Raw genomic sequence first — 21,842 nt, forward strand, 5'->3', positions numbered from 1 at the left:
TATCCACTGAACGCTACGTTCCAGAATCTTGGCAGCACTCTGCCCTGGTACCTGTATTTAAAACAGGAGTCCGTCTTCTACCGGAGAATTAGAGACTGCTGTCGATGCTGGACATCACAGGTAAAATCTTTGCAGCCTTTGTCTTAAGAGAACTTCAAGCACGTTGTAGGGGAGGCATGGTATCACAAATATGACACTGCACAATAGGTACAATTTGTAAAACCTTTATTAAAGTTTCTGATGTTGGAAAAACTCCTACTTTGCCCTATAAATAAGATGTGAGTAGTCTCGACCATCAAACGATTAACAAAGCAGTCCTTGTAGAGTCTGTCAAATCAAAATGGCCTATGCTAACAAAACCTAATGCCTGCCCTATCTCTTGTACAAAAAGTGTATAAAGGAGAAATGTATGTAAAGGAAAAATCAGTGTTCGAAAGAATAAATGTGGCTCAATCCGTTCTCCTCTCCATGTTAGACCAGACAGAGTATGAAGGTCCCTGCAGGCAGGATGAGACACTCTGGCTCGAGGTTTCAACACTTGAACAGTTCAAGACGTGGATCGAGGCCCCCCTGGCCTTCTACGTTTTAGTTGCTCTTCACAGCCTTTCAAACAATTTTTCACAAAAAGGTCACGCTGGTCTCCCTCTGCCGGGCTCAGACCGCTTCACAAAAAGTTCACGTTGGTCCCACAATGTCAGGCTCAGACCTCTTCAACAAATTCAACATGACTTGCAAGACGGCTCCCTTTCCCAAGCCTATTCCACTTCACGTTGGTCCCCCTGTGTCGGTCTCAGACCACTTTCAGATGTCATAGACTTTTGAATGTGCGTGGTTCTCTTTACAGACCTCTGCAGGACCACTTCAACTTTCAGTTGAAGGTTCAACTTTCACTCTCCCCTTCCCTGGGAGATAATTTTGCTAACTTCACTTTTGCAGTCAATTTGATTTATCATTACCAATAAAATGCACCTTTCACAGAGACTTTCGAGTGGGCTACTTCCTTTCACCGGACCACTCCGTTACTCAGCATGCTGATTTCACAGCTGTACTCACTTCAAAAGTTAATTCACAAGTCTGCCGCTCCCCGTGTCTCATACACATGTGTGCAACCTTCACTTGGGATATAGAGTTGCTATTTCAATCTTTAACAAACACCAGTCTTTCAGGTCGCTTGCCAATTAACTGGCTGTGTGCGTTTCTTTCTTGATTCTATGTTTTCCAATTCATGAGTCAAGGTTAGTACCACAGGCTTGGCCTTACCTCCACAACTCTGCTGTTCACCCGGGAGGGTCGCTGGCGTCCTTGGAACACAATGCAGTCTTCTGATGAGGAATCGGGCCTTCTCCACGTGTCTTCCACGGCCTGTCGGAGGCAACAACCTCCAGTAGAGTATTCCTGGGGTCCTCGACCGCAGCTCTCGCCCCTTGGTCTGTCACTCTGCTTCAGTAGGATTGTCTTTGCCTCAGAACTGCTGCTTGTAATTGTGTTCTGCCTTGCTCAGAGTCTGCCTCTAGGTTCTGCCTTTTATCTGTGTGAGGAGAGCTAATTGGAATCAAGTGTATGCACTTAAAGTCAAGTTGTAAAGACTGGAGGGGGGTTTCTGTACTCCTGCCCTCTATATGGCAGAGTAGAAGCACAGAGCACCCCAGCTAAGATTCTCTATAGGGTGGCGATCAACAAGCAATCAATGCTTAAGCTCTCGGGGGTGAGCCAGGCTGCTTCTTAAGTAAAGTGTAGTCCCCATTCCCCCACAAAGGAATGTCCACACACTATGTTATGTGATAACACAGTTCTTTATATAAATAAGGTTCAATATATATACACAATCAATAACACACTTTGTGCTTTGGCAATACTAATATGATAAATATGTACAATGTCTATGTGGTACCACAGTTAACTCTTGACTCCTTTAAAATGCATCAACTGCTGACAGTTTAAATGACAGTAGCTTAACTAGGTAATCTCCCTTAATTTTTGTTAACGGGAGTCATAGTCTCGGCACGGGAGAACAAGGCAAAGAGCACTTATACAAAAGTGAGACTATTGACTACACCACTCATAGTCCAGGCAGGCTGGGCTGGGTGATATATTATCAAACTTATTTGTGATGCAAGCTTACCAACTTAATTACACATTTACAATTTCAACAGACCAATGCCACATATTATTAGAACAACGTACAAAACCATCTCGCTTATGCACCTTCACAAAATCCAAATACTAAAAGTCATTAGTCGTAAATGAGTCCATATCAATTTATTATTAAGACACATTTAGAAAAGTTAAAAAAGAGAGAAAGCAGAAACATACAGATATATGTCATCAATCAAAACTGCATGATCGACTTAATCTAATCCTAAAAACATGATAGGGGTTAGTAAATTTGATGAAAACTAGCTAATGTTGATAAAGCAGTATTCTAGATGTAAGACTTTAGAAATTGATAAGACTTTTGTCAAGTGTCGACATGTTTCGGCCTTGCTGGAGATTGAGGCACTATCTCTAGTGTCTCTACACCTGTGATTTTTCGGCCTTCTTCAGGACAGACAATTTCTTTTATTCAAAATGGAAACCTCTTTCATATACCCCGGTCAATTTTGCATAATCTAAAAATAAACATACAACAGATTTTGTGAGCGACAATGGTTTAAATACCAATACAACATATATTCTATTATCCGGCATAAAAGATTGCTTGTACCAATGTTAACAAGGTTTTGTACACTATATCTCTCCTATGGGTCAAAAGAATATGCAAAAGGTTGAGAAAAACACATTAAAAAGACACATCACAACTAACACTATGGTCCTCCCTCGGGGACAACAGTCACAAAATATATCACCAAGCCACAACTTACATCCTGGATGGATGTGAGATGAACGGCTGCAAATGGCCGTAGTGGGTGATGGTATCAAATTTCTTTATCACCGGAGATTCGTGGATCACCTGTTCATTTGTTCACCCGACCCACCAATTAATTGGGACCTGCGTTTGATTGAAAACAAATTGAAAGTTTTTTGTCTTCGAATTTCATATCATTTATCGCATCCGCATGTCTGTGTTATTTAAGACAATGCGTGCATTCTCGATGTATTTACTACACACTAGTGTTGTTTCTTATTGTTATCAATGTTTTCGTATTTTTACTCATATATATATCTCAAATTGGCTACAGACAGACAAAATAGAGAGGTTGAAGGAATAATATGCCTCACTTCAGTCATCTAAATTAAGTCAACTTAACTCACCTCAATCTGGGTGAGTTATTAATTCTTTGTGCAGTGAGTTCTACCACGTAGTGTGCCGCTCAGGCGTTATTTGCACGTCCAGCTATCCAGTGACAAAGCCTTCAAAAAGCCTTCAAAACAACTCAAGAGTCGTTTGTCTGCAAATTGAAAAAGTTCTACCGCCTTATAAGTGCGTGAGCAAACGGCTAACATCCTCTTTGAAAATCCCTTACCTTGAGTAACTTGATGCGTGCAGCGGAACAAACTTCCTCCCCTCTGTGGTGTTCTCGCGTCTCACAGCCGAATGCGCTGTTTTATCTTGTTCAGCTGAGATCAAGTGATCGGTCACATGATCCCATGATGCTCAAGCTGAGAGTATGCATTAAAGGAACCGCTCACTCCGGCAAATTACAGCCGTGAGCAAACGTCATATAATGCCCAAAATGGGCCGGCAAAAAATGCGCTAGTGATAGCTTTTGCCTGAAGGGGAATCTGAGGAGAGGATACATATTTATTTATAAAATAAATTAGTGTTGCCCAGTAGCCAGTTCTGGCAAATGGGTACACAACATAAATATGGCAGATATATGTGCTATATGTTATGCTTTTATGTCAAAGAGATCAATGAATTCCATTCTACCGCACTGTTTAACTCTTTGGTGGCAGTGTTAAGGGAATAAATCCAACGCTGTTCACTCAAGCTCAAGAGTATTTCTCTGTTACCCCCTCTTTCTGTTGCAGGAATAGTTTGTAATACGAACCAGAATAAATCTGTGTATTTATGTCTCTGCTGTTCGTAATGTGCAACTAGGGGTTTGTTGGCAACTTTGTTTTTTAAACAGGATTTGTGTTCACATATACGTTGTTCAACGCATCTTTTCGTTTTGCCTATATAAATCAGGTTACATGGGCATTTTATACTATAAATTACCCAAGATGAATTACAATTTGAAAAACTGCGGAAAACCCAATCTTTTCCATAAAGGTCAATTTATTTTATATTACCTGTAAGGGGACTGTGATGAATGCACTATGAAGCACACAGGAAATCACTCGACAGACATTGGCTCTGACAATACCGCCAGCATAAGCAGGTTAAACAGTGCAGCAAAGGGTTAAATGTTCCAGGTAGAGAGGGAGGATAATTGACAGTGTCTTCTAACCAATCACAGCAGGAATTCAGGCTGTTGTCTCTTTCTCTTGTTTTGTGAGAACGGAGGAGCTGGAGGAGGAAAACGACGGTTACGTTTGGGCTTACTAACAAGAAGCCGGATGAAGCGAAACCAGACACGGGAAAAGGGATATATGTATATAAAAATAGAAGCGAGCAGAAGTTGCACCGTTGCAGTGATTGTTAAATTAAGAATATAAAGAAGCGTCCCACGGAAACGCCGTAGAAGAGAACTCGTAGAGAGCAACTGTAGAGGTGAGAGCTCTTTGAGGGGAGAGAAGCAGAGTACGGACCTGCGTAGCTACTCCGAAGTCGCTGCAGAAACTCTCGAGTTGTGTGAAAGGCAGATTACAACAACGGGAAAAGTGGGCAGAGTTTACTCAGAGTCGCCGAGTAAAAGGGAGAGAACAGCTGCGAAGTGAGGCGGAACACTTTTCTAGTCGTCGCCCGAAGTAGGAAGCTGAAGGAAGGGGCGGAGAGCAGCCGCCGAAGCCGACGCAGCACACAGCTGATCGGAGATGAGAGACGCTTCGTAATTGATGAGGTGAGAGGAATGAAGCCGGCGGAGGGCGGGGGCCGCTGAAAGTGTTAATTGTATGCTGGAGCAGTTTAAGGAAATACGGGGGGAAGGATGATATGCAGCAGAAGTTGAAAGACAGCGAACACATCTGAGAGGAATAGAGAGAGATTATAAACAAGGACTGGGAAGTGAGGTACAAGTGGTGAAAAGTCAAAGAAGCTTTACAAAAGCCAAGTTAAAAAGCCAATTGTTCCAAAGTCAAGAATAATATCGAAACATATAGAGAGTATCAAGCCATAGCCCAAAGACTTAGGCACTTGGAGAATAACACATGAGCGCTACTTGAAGAGAACGTATCAAACAGCCAAAACAGAGAAAGATAGAAATACAGGAAAAGAGACTATGAGGTGTTTGTGAGAACATAGACTGTGAGAAAGATCTTAAGAACTTGAGAGAATAACTTTAAGAGGCTTCCCTGAATCATCCAGCGGTGGTACCTGAAATAGTTATAAGCCGAGGTCGACAAAAGAGTTAAAGACGTATCCTTTTATCTCTAAACCAAGAGAAGTAAAGTTAATAAAAGTGTGTTTGAAATAGAATAACTTCTACTTCCGGCCTCAGTGTCATTATTACAGAACTTGCAAAGTGCCGTCTTACAAATTGGACACACAATGCATCTGCCACATTTAAAATGCCCAATGACTGGTGGTAGATGCCACAGACTCTTTGGTTGGGTATCGTCTCTTTTTTCGGATAAGTATGTACAACTAGATCTCTGACTTTTTTTGTCTCTTAAAGGCAAAACGCGGAACAATCGGTTCAAAATCCAGAGTTTGTAGAATGTGCCAGTTCTTTTTAATGCTTTTCCTGAGTTTGTTACTGATGGGACTAAATGTCGTCACACATGTGAATTTGTCTTCCTTCACCTTGGGTTCTGGATGTAAACATCTATCTCTATTTGAGTGCCTAGCACGCTAAAGGCAGAATGCACTATTTTATTCGGGTAGCCTCTAGCTTTAAGTCTCGTCTTGAGGTCCTTTCCTTTTTTTACGTAATCGGCAATGTCTGAGCAATTTCTTCTAGTACGCTCAGTTCCCACGTATCGGGCTGAACCATCCGTGAACCAAGCATGCTCTGTTTGTTCCACGGTCAAATCGCTGTAAGGTACTCTCCATTTCACAGGAGACTCACGTTTTTCAGGCACTTCCGGTGGTATGTAGGCTACTTGTCAGTGGCGGCTGGTGACTTTGAAAGGTGGTGGGGCGTAAATTTCTCCTAGCGAAATTGTGAGTGAGTGAGCGCAGCAAGCAAGTCCAACCCACATCAAGGGGAGTGCGGGGGTCACCCTCTCACACAAAAATATTTCAAAAATGGCTTCCAAAATGTGCAATTTACTGTCCAAACGCACAGAAATATGGCATAAAAAGCATTAGGTTTTACATACTAATGGTGGTATATTATTCTTACGTGTGCAAGTGTGATGCTGTATTTTACAGCAGCTGGTATTGAGAATAGCTGGTACTATGGTGTATGCATATCCAGTATGATAGAAAAATATGTTGTTACTCCGTTACTGCCATTCATATGCAGCAAAAGACATTCTTAAGAAGTCAATGCACTGCGCATGAATAAAAAACTCCATGTGTCTACAGCACCCATTCCAAACATAAAGCCTGCAATCCACAGCCTTAAATATAAATACGGTATTTGTATTTAAGGCTGTGGATTGCTAGGTATTTGAAATACCTAACCCTAGATTTAACAAGTCCTAATGGATGCCACCTAAGCAATGGGTCTGAGACAAACGCACACAATCAGCGTAAAATAATGTTACAATTACTTTAGCCCACTGTAAAACCATTGGCAATATGGTGTTGAGCCTGACCAATACTCGCATCCCCCATGGTGGCATACAATTCTGGAAAGCGTCACCAAGTGAGGATGATGTGACAGGCGGGCAATTCACTATATGCCTGCCATGTTAGGCTCCTTCACACATGTTCTATTCCAACTCTGCATACGATGGAGACAGATAAATGCTGCAGTGAAAGGCATGGGAACCTAAAACACGCACAGGTTTCCGTGCCGTTCACTGACCGTGCAATGAGTCTGATGGTATCTCTATCATTCTACCATTTGCACAGCAGAAATGTGCAATGTTAGCTATCAGTGCCCTGCTGATTTCAATGGAGTGTATCTGCTTTTATCTTGTGCAGGAAAAACATGCACAATCTTAATTTAGCCCACTGTAAAACCATTGGCAATATGGTGTTGAGCCTGACCAATACTCGCATCCCCCATGGTGGCATACAATTCTGGAAAGCGTCACCAAGTGAGGATGATGTGACAGGCGGGCAATTCACTATATGCCTGCCATGTTAGGCTCCTTCACACATGTTCTATTCCAACTCTGCATACGATGGAGACAGATAAATGCTGCAGTGAAAGGCATGGGAACTTAAACACGCACAGGTTTCCGTGCCGTTCACTGACCGTGCAATGAGTCTGATGGTATCTCTATCATTCTACCATTTGAACAGCAGAAATGTGCAATGGTAGCTATCAGTGCCCTGCTGATTTCAATGGAGTGTATCTGCTTTTATCTTGTGCAGGAAAAACATGCACAATCTGCTGAAATGAAGCCAGTATGCAGGGGTCAGAATGCTGCTCCCCGACAAGGGATGCCAGCCCCCTTTGTCAACAAATGTCCCAGTCTCCCTAACACATACACGCCAAAATGTCGTGTTGCTCGTTCCATCACAACTCCAGAACTACATGTCCCAAAATGCAAAGAGAACATCCGCAGAGGAACGTCTCCTGAACAACATGTGGCATGCTGGCATCATGTATGGGTGTCTGTTTTCTCCAATTTCCTTTTTCATGCAACATAATGAGTTTTTCGTCAGTGCACGCAGTGAGCACAGATTGCTAGCTTGCACGATGCACCCCATACATGCCCTCTCCCCACAAACCTAACCCACCACTGTTTCCACAACCTCATCTGAAAGAGAGGGGGACTCCTATCCTCTCTCTTTCAGATCAGGCTGGAGGTCGTGCAAACGGCAGTGGTGCACCTTAAATACATTTTACAGCCCACTTAAAATAAAGACAACCCTTTGCACATGCGAGGGAAGGTGCCAGACACTCGATGGCATCTACATGGAGAACGAGGCCCTGCATTCCCCAGGGCAGGACTCCAGGACCAGGACGGTCTGGGAGTGGGAGCACTGTCCTGGGGAATGGCGGGCCGCCCACAAGCACAAACATTTGCAATTCAACTAGCCCGGCCCGGGCCCTGCATTCCCCAGGACAGGGCTCCAGAGGAAGACCAGGACGGTCGTGGGCTGGGAGCACTGTCTGGGGGAATGAAAGCCGGCTGGGCACCAACTTAAGTGAACTCCTCTGTCATTTTCGCTTACCGGAGGCAGGCCGCAGGCCTTCGTGGACCCTTATCTTCTTTTCTCTGGTCTCGGTGGGCTGCCTTCAATCAAGCCTTGTCGAATGGCGTCACCACACCCAGCCGCACAATCATGAATGTCATTGGCTGACAAGCAGCCAATGGCATTCCACAATTGCCAAGGAGGTCCTGACAGGTGCGCCGTTTGCGCACAGAACAATACTGGCGGGGCTACCCCTCTAGCGCCCCGCCAGCATTTTCATTGACATGGTGTTACGTAGAGTGCGTGAAGCTACGTGCTCCTCGCACTCTACTGTGGAAAAAGATGTGTAAAAGGGGACGCGCCCCTCTGCAGCAGGCCCAGCCAGCCATGAAGACGGCAAAGCTGGGCCTGCAGCAGCAGATTGTTTATTTATTTATTGCTTGGATAATCCAAGCAATAAATACCTTGGATTTAACAGCATGCAGAACAGCACGCAGCACTGCTAAAAAGAAAAATGCAGATTGCAGAAATAGAGAACAGAACATGAACATCTGTTCTCTGCACACTCTGTGCTCCCACAGGGGGGGGCGGCGCCCCCCCGCCCTATGTAAGCGGCTGCCACTGCTACTTGTTCATGTAATTTTGCCACTCCACCCTTTCCTGATTTAGCTCTGTATTGAATGTACCATTTCCATTTAATTATGCTGGCTTCTTGAGAATGTCCTATTCTATGTGTTTTAGGAGAGCTCAGTACCCATTGCATGAATGGTATTTCTGGCCTCATCAATACATCATGGCCCACTGTCATTTGCTCAGTATCAACAAGAGCCCAATAACATGCCAGCAATTGTTTCTCAAACGGAGTATATGAGTTCCCGGCATCAGGCAACTTATGACTCCAAAACTCTAATGGCACACGTTTTCTGTCTTGTTTCTGCCACACACTCCAGTTAGCTTAATTGTCCTGCACAGACACATTTAATTCCACTTCACCTTCCTTTAAGGGCCATAAATCAAGCACCTGCTGCACGGTGTCTTTCGCCATCTCAAAGGCTCTCTGCTGCTCTTCCCCCCACTGAAACTCATATTTCTTTCGTGTCACCTTATAGAGGGGGGCCAATATCTGCCCTAAATGAGGAATGTGTTGTCTCCAAAACCCAAACAGTCCTATAAACTGCTGAGCTTGCTTTTTGTTCGTTGGAGTGGTGAATTCAAGTATTTTCTGTCGAGCTTTTGGCACCATTTCTCGATGCCCATGATGCCACTGGATCCCTAGAAATATCACTGTTTCAGCTGGACGTTGAATTTTACTCGGATTAATCTCCCACCCTTCCTTTGTCAATCCTTCCATAAGGATATCTAACTGACTTTGCACACTGTACTCATCCTTGCCCTGAATCAAAATGTCATCAATGTAATGAGAGATTTGTATGTCAGGTTTACATGGTATCTTGTCTAAGTGCTCTGCCACCAGCCGGTGACAGATAGTCGGACTGTGCATGTACCCCATGGGTAGTCTCGTGAAAGTGTACTGGCGTCCACCCCACGTAAATGCAAACTGTTCTTGACACTTATCAGCAATTGGCACGGAGAAAAATGCGTTGGCTAAATCAATCACTGCATACCAAGTCCCCTCGAACCTTTGGACATTTTCAATCAGAGTAATAGCATCTGGGACTGCGGGCACCAAGGGAGGAGAATGTTTATTCAACTCCCTGTAATCCACCATTATCCTCCACGACCCATCCCCTTTTTTAATGGGCCAGAGCGGATTGTTCCACGATGTGGTAATAGGGCGTAATACACCCGCCTCCACGTACACTTTGATGGTGTCTGAAATTTCCTTGTGCCCCCCAGGAATGCGATATTGTTTCATTGCTACCCGCTTGGTTGCTATGGGCACTTGCACTGGGGGCATCTTCAATTTGCCTACAGTAATGGGTGTACAAATCAATGCACTCACCCCAAACTGGTACGTTTTACCACCAAGTCCCAAGGTTAGCCCTTCCAAAATGTCAAAACCAATTATATACTCAGGTATCGGGACAATCAACACTTGGTATTTCTGCCTCTTTAAATTGCCTATTTTCATCTCCACTCGCGTTTGCACTGCGGGGGTCTCCTTTCCCCCTAAACCTGTGATCGTGAACTGTTTGCCTTTAAATCGTGTCGGATTACCATGAATCAAAGAGGCCTCCGCTCCGGTGTCTATCAATGCTCGCACCCCTTGTGTATTTCCTGGCCCTCAAAAAATCTTAACATCCACATGAGGCCGCCTATCCACTTTTATGCGGGCAGACGCTGCCGGAGCTTGGCCGAAGCCCTAATCAAACTTCGAATGAGTGTGACTTGACTCCGCCTCTAGCATTGCACTCACCACCTTTCTCAAATCAGCGTATGTCGGTTGGTCGGGGAAGGTGTCCCCAATGACCCTTCATCTTGTTCTTCTGCAGGGGGAGCGGAAGGTGAAGCCTCCCCCTTTGGTGTGGTGACTACTTGTTTCTTAACCTGTTTATAGCACTCTTTTGCTGAAAGTCAATGTTTTTTGTATAATTCATACATTACTCTGGTTTCAATGCCATCAATTTCTTCATGTGGCACACCATCTTTTAACAAAGCCAGAAACATGTCTTTTCAGGACACTCGGGAGTCTCTGCTATCTTCCTTCCTGCCTTCAGTTCTTCTCTCACTACGCTCCTCTCTCTCCCGTGGCTTGTTATTGCTCTTGTCCCACTCTCCCAAATCTGCAAGTTACCTAATGACATCTGCTACCTCATCAGTAGCCTTGCCCGTCATGCCTACGAGCAAAGTCATAATGATACTTTTGTATGCGGGTGGCGCAGTTCTAATCACCATGTTTCGAGTTGAAACTGAGAGCGGCACGGCTCCCGTGTGATCAGGAGCATCTATGTGAATCGCCTCTTTCATAGCATGCTCTCTGACTTTTTGAATTGCTTGTCTCAATGTATACCACTTCGTTTCTTCACTAGGCCAGTCTGTGGTAATGGGGTATTTACGGTTACATGCTTGGGCTATCAGGTGCAGCAAAGACACCTGCGTATCTTGACCATTTGCACCAGGGGGCGGTCCTGCTCGTAAGACCTCCTGTACATTGGTGTCACGCTCACCTGATTCCCACAGAGGCGCAGGTCTGGCTTCGAGTGCTGATGCTTCTTCAATGGTGAAGCGCAGGACTCTGAAGATGGACAGGAAGGGCCCCTCTACTCTGGCTTTCCTGGCTCACAGGAATATTCCCCTTAGGGTCTGGAAGGATGTGCTCTCCATCCCGCTTCTGATGCAGGGGCGCGTTGAAACCCAGTTACTTCACTGGATTGAGGTTTCACTATTTTTGAAGTTCAAAATAAGCTTGACTATTCAGGTGAGGCGTTGTTAGAGTTCTGTTGCAAGTTCAAAAGTTCAAGCTTAATAATAATGTTCATTGTCTTTTTGCAGCAAGCGCTAATGCTTATGTCTTTTTCCCCTTAGGGGCCGGGGTTCGGAATGCCGGAGATATGGCGCCGACCCAAAGTGAAAAGTGCAGTTCCAGTAAATGACAGGTAAGTTCTGGATGAGCGTTCAGGTAATGTCTTTGCATTCGCTCATTCAATGTATTTGTCTTTTTTCCCCATAGGGGCCGGGGTCCGGAATGCCAGGAAGCGGCAGGACCCGAAATGAAATGGGAATGACCCAACAAGTAAGTCTTAGAAGGAAACTGAGCCTTTCCTATTCCCTTCCTTCTCTCACCTTGTTTTCTTGTCTTTTTCTCTCTAGGCTCAGGGAAGTGGGTGCGGATCCGGATGATCGCTGCTGAAGATGGAGGCGCCCAGGAAAGGTGAGTGAAATGCAGCGCTGCAGCGATCGAAGCGAAATGCTTTTAAAATGATGTCTTCCCTTTCAGGATCGTCGGTGTGATATCTCTGTGATGCAGCTTTAGCAGGTAAGGTCTTCTTTCTCTCCAACTGTCTCTTATCTCCCCTTGCAGGCGACCCAGGATGCTGACAGGCGTGGCTGTAGTCCAGATGCAGGAGCTGACACGGTGAGCGTCCAGCTGCGAGGAGCAGAACAACGCGAAGCGTGAGTTGCTGATTGGGCGTGGTTTAAATAGCTTTGGAAGAAGTTCCAGATATGTATCCTTCCACCGATCAGATATGTATCCTTCCCTGACCACACCCAGGTGGAAAGTAGTCCCACAGGTAAAGTAGTTCCATTCAGGCCTCAAGAGGTCCTGGATGTAGCAGCATGGTCTGCATCAGGTAAGTGCACATTAAAACACTTGAACACATGTCTAGCTTTATGAGCCTGGCGCCTAAGGCGCCAGGACAGGTGTCTAACATGAGCCTGGCGCCTAAGGCGCCAGGACTGTGTCCAAAGGGCTCCAGCTTGGGCCCGCTGGCACTTCCCTGGGGGGAATGATGCCTGCCTCTGGGGTTGCTGGGTCGGACCTGGCTCCTTGGAGGTAGGCATCATGACAGTACCCCCCCTCAAGGCCCCTCCCAAGGTTGTTCCCTCCGGGGGTTTTGGCTTGTTCGGAAATCTCCAGTGGAACCTTTGTATTAATCGAGGTGCGTGAACATGGTTACTAGGCTCCCACGATCTCTCCTGAGTTCCATATCCCTTCCAGTCAACAAGATAGAAGAGTTTTGACTTTAACACCTTGGAGTCTAAAATGTCTTTAACTTCGAATTCTAATTCCCCTTCAATTTGAACTGGGTCTGGAGGCTTGGACAGTCTGGTCCCTGGTTGTACTGGCTTCAAAAGTGATGCATGAAAAACTGGATGAATACGCATGTTAGACGGTAAATCCAGTTTAAAGGCCACGGGATTGATGATAGCCATGATGGGATAGGGTCCTGTGAATCTGGGATTGAAGGTTCGCGGGACCTTGAGGGGTAAATGTTTCGTTGCTAGCCATACCTGGTCTCCTACTTGATAAGGAGGAGTTTTACTTCGGTCAAATCAGCGTTTTCTTTATACTTTTTCTTGGCTTGCTGTAAATGAGTTGCAGCTTCTTTGAAGGCTCGGGTTATTGTGGAATGCAGATGATTTACTGCAGACATTTCCAGGGTCAGAGGTGGATCTAGGTCAGAGGTCCGAGGGTGGTGACCATACAAAGTATAAAAAGGAGTTTGTCCGGTTCCAGAATGCACTGAATTGTTGTATGCATATTCTGCGATCCAAAGGATGTCTTTCCAATTTAACTCGGATTAGTGTAACATGCACCGAAGATATTGCTCGAGAGTCTGATTGGTTCTCTCGGTTTGTCCGTCGGTCTGGGGGTGGTGGCTGGTGGATAACCGCACATCTATTTGTGCTAGTTGGCAAACCCTTCTTCCACAAATGGGAGATAAATTGACTTCCACGATCCGAGACTAATATGGAAGGGAAACCGTGTATGCGAACTATATTCTCCAGAAATTCCTTGGCCAAGGTGGAAGCTGAAGGCAAGCCTTTTAAAGAGATAAAGTGGGCCATTTTGGAGAATAGATCCACAATTACAAGGATAGTGTTGTAACCAGCACAAGGAGGCAGGTCAGTTATAAAGTCCATTGACAAGGTGTGCCAAGATGCCGGTGGAATATCCAAGGGTTGAAGTAGGCCGGCTGGCCTTTTCTTTTGACCCTTGTTTTGGGCGCAAATTCCGCAAGACAATACAAAAGACTTTATGTCTTTTCTCCAAGAAGGCCACCAGAAGTGGCGTTTGATTTTTTCCTCCGTTTTAGCGATACCAGGGTGTCCTTCCATTAATGATTCATGATGATGGGCAATAACAAGTTCTTGCAATTCTTTACTTGGCAGAGACAACCGCTCCTGGAAGTAGGGTAAATCATCCTTAACGGTGTAATGAGGACCCTTTTGACTCCATTCCAGTAAGGCTGAAGAGTCTAGAAGTTGTTTTACTTGCGTTTGGATGTCCTCAATAGTTTGCAATGAAGTTAGGCCTAAGATTCTTTGTTCAGGTATGATTGGCACAGGTTCTAAACTCGAATTGGGTTCTTCCATGCCAATCCGGGATAAGGCGTCCGCTTTACCATTCTTGCAGCCAGGGCGATAGGTAATTACAAAATCAAATTCCGCAAAGAATAGAGCCCATCGGAGTTGTCGTGAAGATTGAGCTTTGGCCGTCTTTAAATACTGTAAATTTCTGTGGTCCGTAATTACGGTGATGGTGTGTCTTGCCCCGAGAAGGTAGTGACGCCAAGCCTTGAAAGCAGATTTAATAGCCAGTAACTCTTTGTCGGTAATTGCGTAGTTGATTTCAGGAGGAGAAAATTTCCTGGACCAAAAGGCCACAGGGTGTAGTTGGTTAGTTTCTGGGTCTTTTTGCGACAGGACAGCTCCCATGGCCGAACTGGATGCGTCGGTTTCTACAATGTAAGGGAGATCTGGGTGCGGGTGCTTCAATACAGGTGCAGAGGTGAATTTGGTTTTTAGGTCCTGAAAGGCTTGTTCGGCCTCAAGAGTCCATTCAAAGCGTTTGTTTTTCTTTAGGAGAGCTGTGATGGGTTGGACTGTTTGGGAAAATTCCGGGATGAATCTTCGATAGAAATTGGCAAAGTCGAGCATGCTCTGAACTCCCTTCACCGAGCTAGGAGATGGCCATTTGAGGATGGCGTCCACCTTTCGCGAGTCCATTCGGACTCCTTGAGGTGTCAGGATGAATCCGAGAAACTCAACTTCTGTGGTATGAAAAACGCATTTTTCGAGCTTTGCAAATAGTCTGTGCTGGCGCAATTTCTCAAGAACTGCCCTAACATGTTTTCTGTGATCGGATTCTGAAGAAGAGTACACCAGGATGTCATCAATATAAACAATGACACAGACATCGATAAGTTCCCGAAGAACATCATTCATAAAGTACTGAAAGGCGGCAGGTGCATTGCACAAACCGAAGGGCATCACCTGATATTCGAAGAGCCCAAATTTGGTGCGGAATGCAGTCTTCCATTCATCGCCTTCTTTTATACGCACCAGATGATAAGCTCCTCGGAGATCTAACTTGGTGTACACACAAGCGTCTTTCACCTGGTCGATAAGCTCAGGGATCAGGGGCAGAGGATAACGATTCTTAATCGTTATTTGATTTAGGGCGCGATAGTCTATACATGTTCTAAGGTCGCCCTCTTTTTTCGGCACGAAGAACAGAGCTGAGGAGACTGGAGACTTGGATGGGCAAATAAAACCATTGGCTAGGTACTGATCTAAATACTGACGCAAATGCAGGTTCTCAGGTTCCGTAAGAGCATAAATCCTACTACAAGGTAGTTGAGCATTGGGTACCAGATCGATTTGGCAATCATAAGACCGATGGGGAGGTAACGTGTTAGCCTGTTCCTTCTGAAAAACGTCTTGGAATTCTTGGTATTCTGACGGTAGCTGTACAGGGGTGGAAGTTGCTGAGGCTATACCCATAACTGGATTTCTTGGATAACAAGTTGGTTCACAATCAGAAAAACTTATCTTCTTTGCTCGCCAGTCAATTCTGGGATTATGTGTTTCTAACCAAGGAATTCCAAGAATTACTTGAAATTGTGGGGCCTTGATCACATCAAACACGATTGCTTCCCGATGTCCTTCCTGACCCACCAGTGTCATTTCAACAGTGGAATGCATCACAGGCCCTGAGGCTATTTCGGTTCCATCTACTGTAGTAATGACATCTTGGGTTACTTTCGGGCGGAGAGGGAGCTTAATCCCGGAAGCCAATTCACGGTCTATGTAATTTCCAATAGCTCCACTGTCGATGTATGCTTTTATAGCATGCAACTGCTGAGGCTGTTTTGGGTCCACTAGCACCATTGGCATGACAAAATGCGAGGTCAAAGAGTCTGTTTTCAAGCTCGGCAAGCGGACCCCTACGCTTGTCGGGCTAGGTCGTTTCCCGAATCAGGTGTCAATAAATCGTTATCAGTGGCTCCAACCATCTTAGGTGGTTTAACCGGACAATTTCGAAGAAAGTGACCGGAAGTCCCACAATACAGACAAAGTTGCATTTGCCGCCTTCTCTCTCGTTCCTTCTGCGTTAATGGTCCTTTAACACCGCCGATTTGCATAGGTTCGGATACGTCGGTACTCTTGGAGTTAGCGTGGGTTTTGATCGGTACTCGGGTTTCGTACTTGAACCGATCTGCTTTTCTATTTTGAAGTCTGTGATCAAGTTGAACCACCAAGTCTATGTAGTCTGCGCAGACCTGGGGTGGATCTACTATCTGAGCTAGAACATCCTTAAGCTCTCCGCGCAGGCCTCGATGAAACAATGTGATCCTTTTGTTTTCCGGCCATCCAGTTTCCACAACCAGTCTATTAAAGGTGGCAACGTAGGACAGGAGATCCTGATTACCTTGTCGTAAGGATAGCAGTTCGTTATCAAGGGACTGTCCTTGAGAGTGTCGAGCAAACAATCTTTCCATGCTGGCCTGGAAACCCTGAAAATTCTGGAGAATGGGAACATCCTGATTTACCAATGGAATAGACCAATCAGCAGCACTGCCACTGAGGTAAGATAGTATAAAGGCTACCTTGGTCTGGTCGTTAGGGAAGGCCCCGGGTCTGCATAGAAAGTGTAAACGACATTGGTTCATAAAGACGGCATATTTCTTGGGATCCCCCGCAAAACGTTCAGGCGGGGCCAAAGGCATGTGTCCAGGTAGATTGATTTGTACCGGGTTATTCAAACCCATAGATGTGGATGGACCTCCGGAATTAGGTAAAGGAGTGTGCCCTGCCTGGGCCTGCAATAACCTTTTGGCCAGGTCATCTGTTCTTTCCTTTGATAGGATCAGTTCTCTTTTGAGAGCGTTAGTCTCCTGGCGGGCTGAATGCACTTCTGCCCGTAATTCCCCCAAAAGCTGGGCCAGCTGATCTGTCTCGGAAGTCTCCATAGCGCCCAGGTGGGAAATTGTGGGTAGGCTTCGCGTTCTGTCACGCTCACCTGATTCTCACGGAGGCGCAGGTCTGGCTTCGAGTGCTGATGCTTCTTCAATGGTGAAGCGCAGGACTCTGAAGATGGACAGGAAGGGCCCCTCTACTCTGGCTTTCATGGCTCGCAGGAATATTCCCCTTAGGGTCTGGAAGGATGAGCTCTCCATCCTGCTTCTGATGCAGGGGCGCGTTGAAACCCAGTTACTTCACTGGATTGAGGCTTGATGGGAGTTCAAAATAAGCTTGACTATTCAGGTGAGGCGTTGTAAGAGTTCTGTTGCAAGTTCAAAAGTTCAAGCTTAATGATAATGTTCATTGTCTTTTTGCAGTAAGCGCTAATGCTTATGTCTTTTTCCCCTTAGGGGCCGGGGTTCGGAATGCCAGAGATATGGCGCCGACCCGAAGTGAAACGTGCAGTTCCAGTAAATGACAGGTAAGTTCTGGATGAGCGTTCAGGTAATGTCTTTGCATTCGCTCATTCAATGTCTTTGTCTTTTTTCCCCATAGGGGCCGGGGTCCGGAATGCCAGGAAGCGGCAGGACCCGAAATGAAATGGGAATGACCCAACAAGTAAGTCTTAGAAGGAAACTGAGCCTTTCCTATTCCCTTCCTTCTCTCACCTTGTTTTCTTGTCTTTTTCTCTCTAGGCTCAGGGAAGTGGGTGCGGATCCGGATGATCGCTGCTGAAGATGGAGGTGCCCAGGAAAGGTGAGTGAAATGCAGCGCTGCAGCGATCGAAGCGAAATGCTTTTAAAATGATGTCTTCCCTTTCAGGATCGTCGGTGTGATATCTCCGTGATGCAGCTTTAGCAGGTAAGGTCTTCTTTCTCTCCAATTGTCTCTTATCTCCCCTTGCAGGCGACCCAGGATGCTGATAGGCGTGGCTGAAGTCCAGATGCAGGAGCTGACACGGTGAGCGTCCAGCTGCGAGGAGCAGAACAACGCGAAGCGTGAGTTTCTGATCGGCCGTGGTTTAAATAGCTTTGGTGAAGTTACAGATATGTATCCTTCCACCGATCAGGTATGTATCCTTCCCTGACCACACCCAGGTGGAAAGTAGTACCACAGGTAAAGTAGTTCCATTCAGGCCTCAAGAGGGCCTGGATGTAGCAGCATGGTCTGCATCAGGTAAGTGCACATTAAAACACTTGAACACATGTCTAGCTTTATGAGCCTGGCGCCTAAGGCACCAGGACTGTGTCCAAAGGGCCCCAGCTTGGGCCCGCTGGCACTTCCCTGGGGGGAATGATGCCTGCCTCTTGGGTTGCTGGGTCGGACCTGGCTCCTTGGAGGTAGGCATCATGACAATTGGTGTCTATTGACAGGGGTAAAAAATGCGGTGAATCAGTAGAATATACCAACAACCCTGCAGCACACCCATCTAGCAGTCTCACCATCCATGTCAATAAAGCTTCCCCTGATTTTTGCCTCAAGCGGATAATAATTTCCCCAAACTCCTGTTGTGTGTAATCCTCCAACATGGTTAAATCCACCATACCACCACCAGGATTCTGCGGGTGTGGTCCGGCTCGCTGCCTTCTAACAGGCTTCACCACCACTGTTTTCTGTTTTACCACTGGTTTGGGGTCAGACTCTTCTGCAGAACTACTTTCTAGACTGGTTGAATCAAAAATATCCCCATCCCATTTGTCTGGATCCCAGTCGGCACCAGCGGTAGCGATTACAGTTGCCACTTTTCTTTTGTTGACCCCTCCCCTTCTTTTCCTATATTTGTAACAAGCTACTCTGACTGCTGCCCTCTCGGCCACCGCCTGATATGTGTCGGCCTTAACACTGTTTGCCTTTCTGCAGCTAGCTCTCTCTCTAATCTCAAAACCTCATTTTTCATATCCATCTGCCTCTGATGTATTTTCCTATAAGCATGCAAAAGCACCCAACCTCACCTACCTAATGCCGCACATTCTTTACCACGTTCTACTGAAACTTGTTGCAAGCATGCAATTACATCAGCCGGATCGGCATCCCCCAATCCTTGATCCCAAGTTTCACTTAGCCCGGCTCCACAAGCCCATGCCTGAGCCAACTTATCATATGGACTCTTAGTCCTGCCTGGAATGACAATATCAGAGCATTCACCGCCAGCGGTAACTCTTTTTCCTGAACAGAGTATTCTTTACTGCAAAATGGTACAAAACCTCTTTATATCTATATTTTTTTTTCTTTCTGCAATCACTCCCGCAAGCACGCACACACCATCAAGGGAAGAGAGAAAAAAAAAACAGCTTAACACAGTTCAACACTCACTGCCAACTTACTTTCGCTTGCAAGATAACCGAAGCCTATCTACGTTCAAACAGATTATTTGGAACACTTCATCACAAATAACCCTGCTCACAGCGCCATAATGTATTGCTCTCCTCTGAAAAGTGCACGGAACTACCATAAATCACCAATGCAATTAGAGCAAATACTTTGACCCAAAAACAGACAGACACAATAATTCACAGCCACGCACCGTTTAGAAGATAATCAGCTCTTTACGGCTATTTATTCAAAGCTTACAGGTACATAGAAATAACTCATAAAACTAACATGGCCATAAGTAAAGAAAACAAAAGAAATACATCACCGTGAGCGTAAATTTTGTCCTCATCTCGTCCAGAATCGGCTGGAAGACTCCGGGGGGACAGCCAGGAAGAGAGTGCTACAGCTCACAGGAAGGCCAGACGGAGCATCCTTCTCTGGCTGAAGTCTCACCTGACCCCTCCAGGTTTCCGCCTATATGGGCACTCCAAAAAAAGGAGTTAATTCTTGAATCTTCTGGAATTGCACCTGCGTAGTTGAGGGACAGCCGTCGGTTGCCAGCTGGGTCAATCGAGAGCTCCCCCCCCAAGGGAATGCAGGGCCTCCCTCCTCTAAAACTCAGAAAAAATATGCTCCACGGAGAACAGTAGCAAGTCATAACAACGTTGGCTTTTCCCAGCAGAAATGGCCTTGACTGCATACCAAATTTGAAAAAACATGTTTGTCTCAGCACTGTGAATCTAACACTTCAGCAAAATGTGTGCAGCCTTTCACTGCGGAGTGAAGTAAATATCCAACATGGCTGCGAGCACTCCCAGAATGCATTGTGCTCCCGTGCCATTTTGAACTAAGCATAAATTGAGCAGAACAAATTGAAGTTGACTTTACTACTGATTTTTGTAATTCAAGACTTAACATGAAAACTGGTGAAAATAATTAGGACAATGTCAGATTAATCATGATTTTAAGCAGAATATATTTCAGTGACATGTACTATTAACTATCAGAAGTTAATGGGTGAACATATGCTACTTGGACGTTAATGTTTTTCATATTGATGATACAATGACACTAGGTTTGGGTAACAATACCAAGTTTGTTCAGGCTAGACTCTTAACACTGCTTAAATACAAAGGAATCGGTGGTGCAAAACCTCATGTTCAAACCAATTTTTCAATTGTATCTTCTAAATAATTAGCCAAATATTTTGCAACTTGATTAGCAATTATCCCAAAGTGCAAGTAATTAAATGAGCAAGCCATGCTTCTAAACCTGAAATCTGCCTAGTTGTGCTTGATAATGTGATATGAAAGGCGGATTACTAGTTCGGAAAAGTAATAATGTTGCTTTTTTTGCAGGGTTAGCATGCTGGCTTGATAGAAAAGGAACCATGCCGAATATGGCGGATAATGAACATACTGTGAATTTTAAAAAATCAGCACTCAACTCAAGATCTCAAATACGAGCATTGTGTGCAATACAATATCAAGTGGTGCTCATGCATTAAACCATTCCTTTTTGCTGCAAATTGTGTTGGACTCAATAGGTTTTTGGAAATTGTGAGATGGTAACAAGTAATTTGGGGGCTTGTGAAATGTTGCATCCAGTTATTGACTAGCAATTACAAGATTGCAGAATGTGACTATGGACCATGGGGCAGTCTGACATAATTTCAAGATAATATATTGTGACTAGTATATAGTAAAGCTATATGACTAACGCATGTAGAGCATTTCAGGTTCTGATATCGAATACCTCATACAACTGTGTTATGGTAGTCTTTGTATGCACCTATCATTTCAGGGCCAGGGGAATTATCCCACAGAGTATTACGGGACTTACCCAAATGTAGGAGATTTACAATTAAATGAGAATAATCAGGTGAGTGTGCATGTCGATTGATCATCTGAAATCTGGTAGAATGCAAATACTAACGTGGAAGCTCTGGTTTCCAAATTGAGCAAGGGACATTAAACATGCATGCAATAGACACTGACTCTCGCAACTAGTGATAAGCTGACCAACTTGACTCTTTTGATCACATTCATGGCTAAGTAATACTATGGTTTGAAAAAGGAACCAATACAAAAGATGTATCACCTATTATCATGTGTCTATCTAGATGGATATCTATGGTACACCACACTTTTAGAACACAGATCACCAGAGGCATTGGGATCTTAATGATGAATTGGAAGAGATAAATGTAAATTACATTGTTAATGAACTGTACTTTCTTATATCTTTCTCTTCCCCACAATCCTCCCTTTTTGACAACCCTTACCTTTCTGTATGTGCATATAATTCTGTGGTCTCATATGTATTGATTGGTTACTTTGATCTACCTTACTGTTTT

The 21,842-nt window shown here is 45.0% G+C and overlaps 1 protein-coding gene across 1 annotated transcript in view; it reads left to right on the forward strand.

Annotated features, from left to right (window-relative positions):
• The window catches only part of LOC138511072 (uncharacterized), a 1,092,277-nt gene extending 1,071,266 nt beyond the window's left edge, over positions 1-21,011 (forward strand). The window contains exon 10 of the mRNA XM_069626571.1: positions 20,845-21,011. Within this exon, the coding sequence (XP_069482672.1) occupies positions 20,845-20,863 (19 nt within the window). The 3' untranslated portion in view covers positions 20,864-21,011. The remainder of the gene's footprint in view (positions 1-20,844) is intronic.
• The last annotated feature ends 831 nt before the right edge of the window (positions 21,012-21,842 follow it).

Source organism: Ambystoma mexicanum, chromosome 6p, assembly GCF_040938575.1.
Source record: "Ambystoma mexicanum isolate Mex_15411 chromosome 6p, UKY_AmexF1_1, whole genome shotgun sequence".
Lineage (NCBI taxonomy): Eukaryota > Metazoa > Chordata > Amphibia > Caudata > Ambystomatidae > Ambystoma > Ambystoma mexicanum.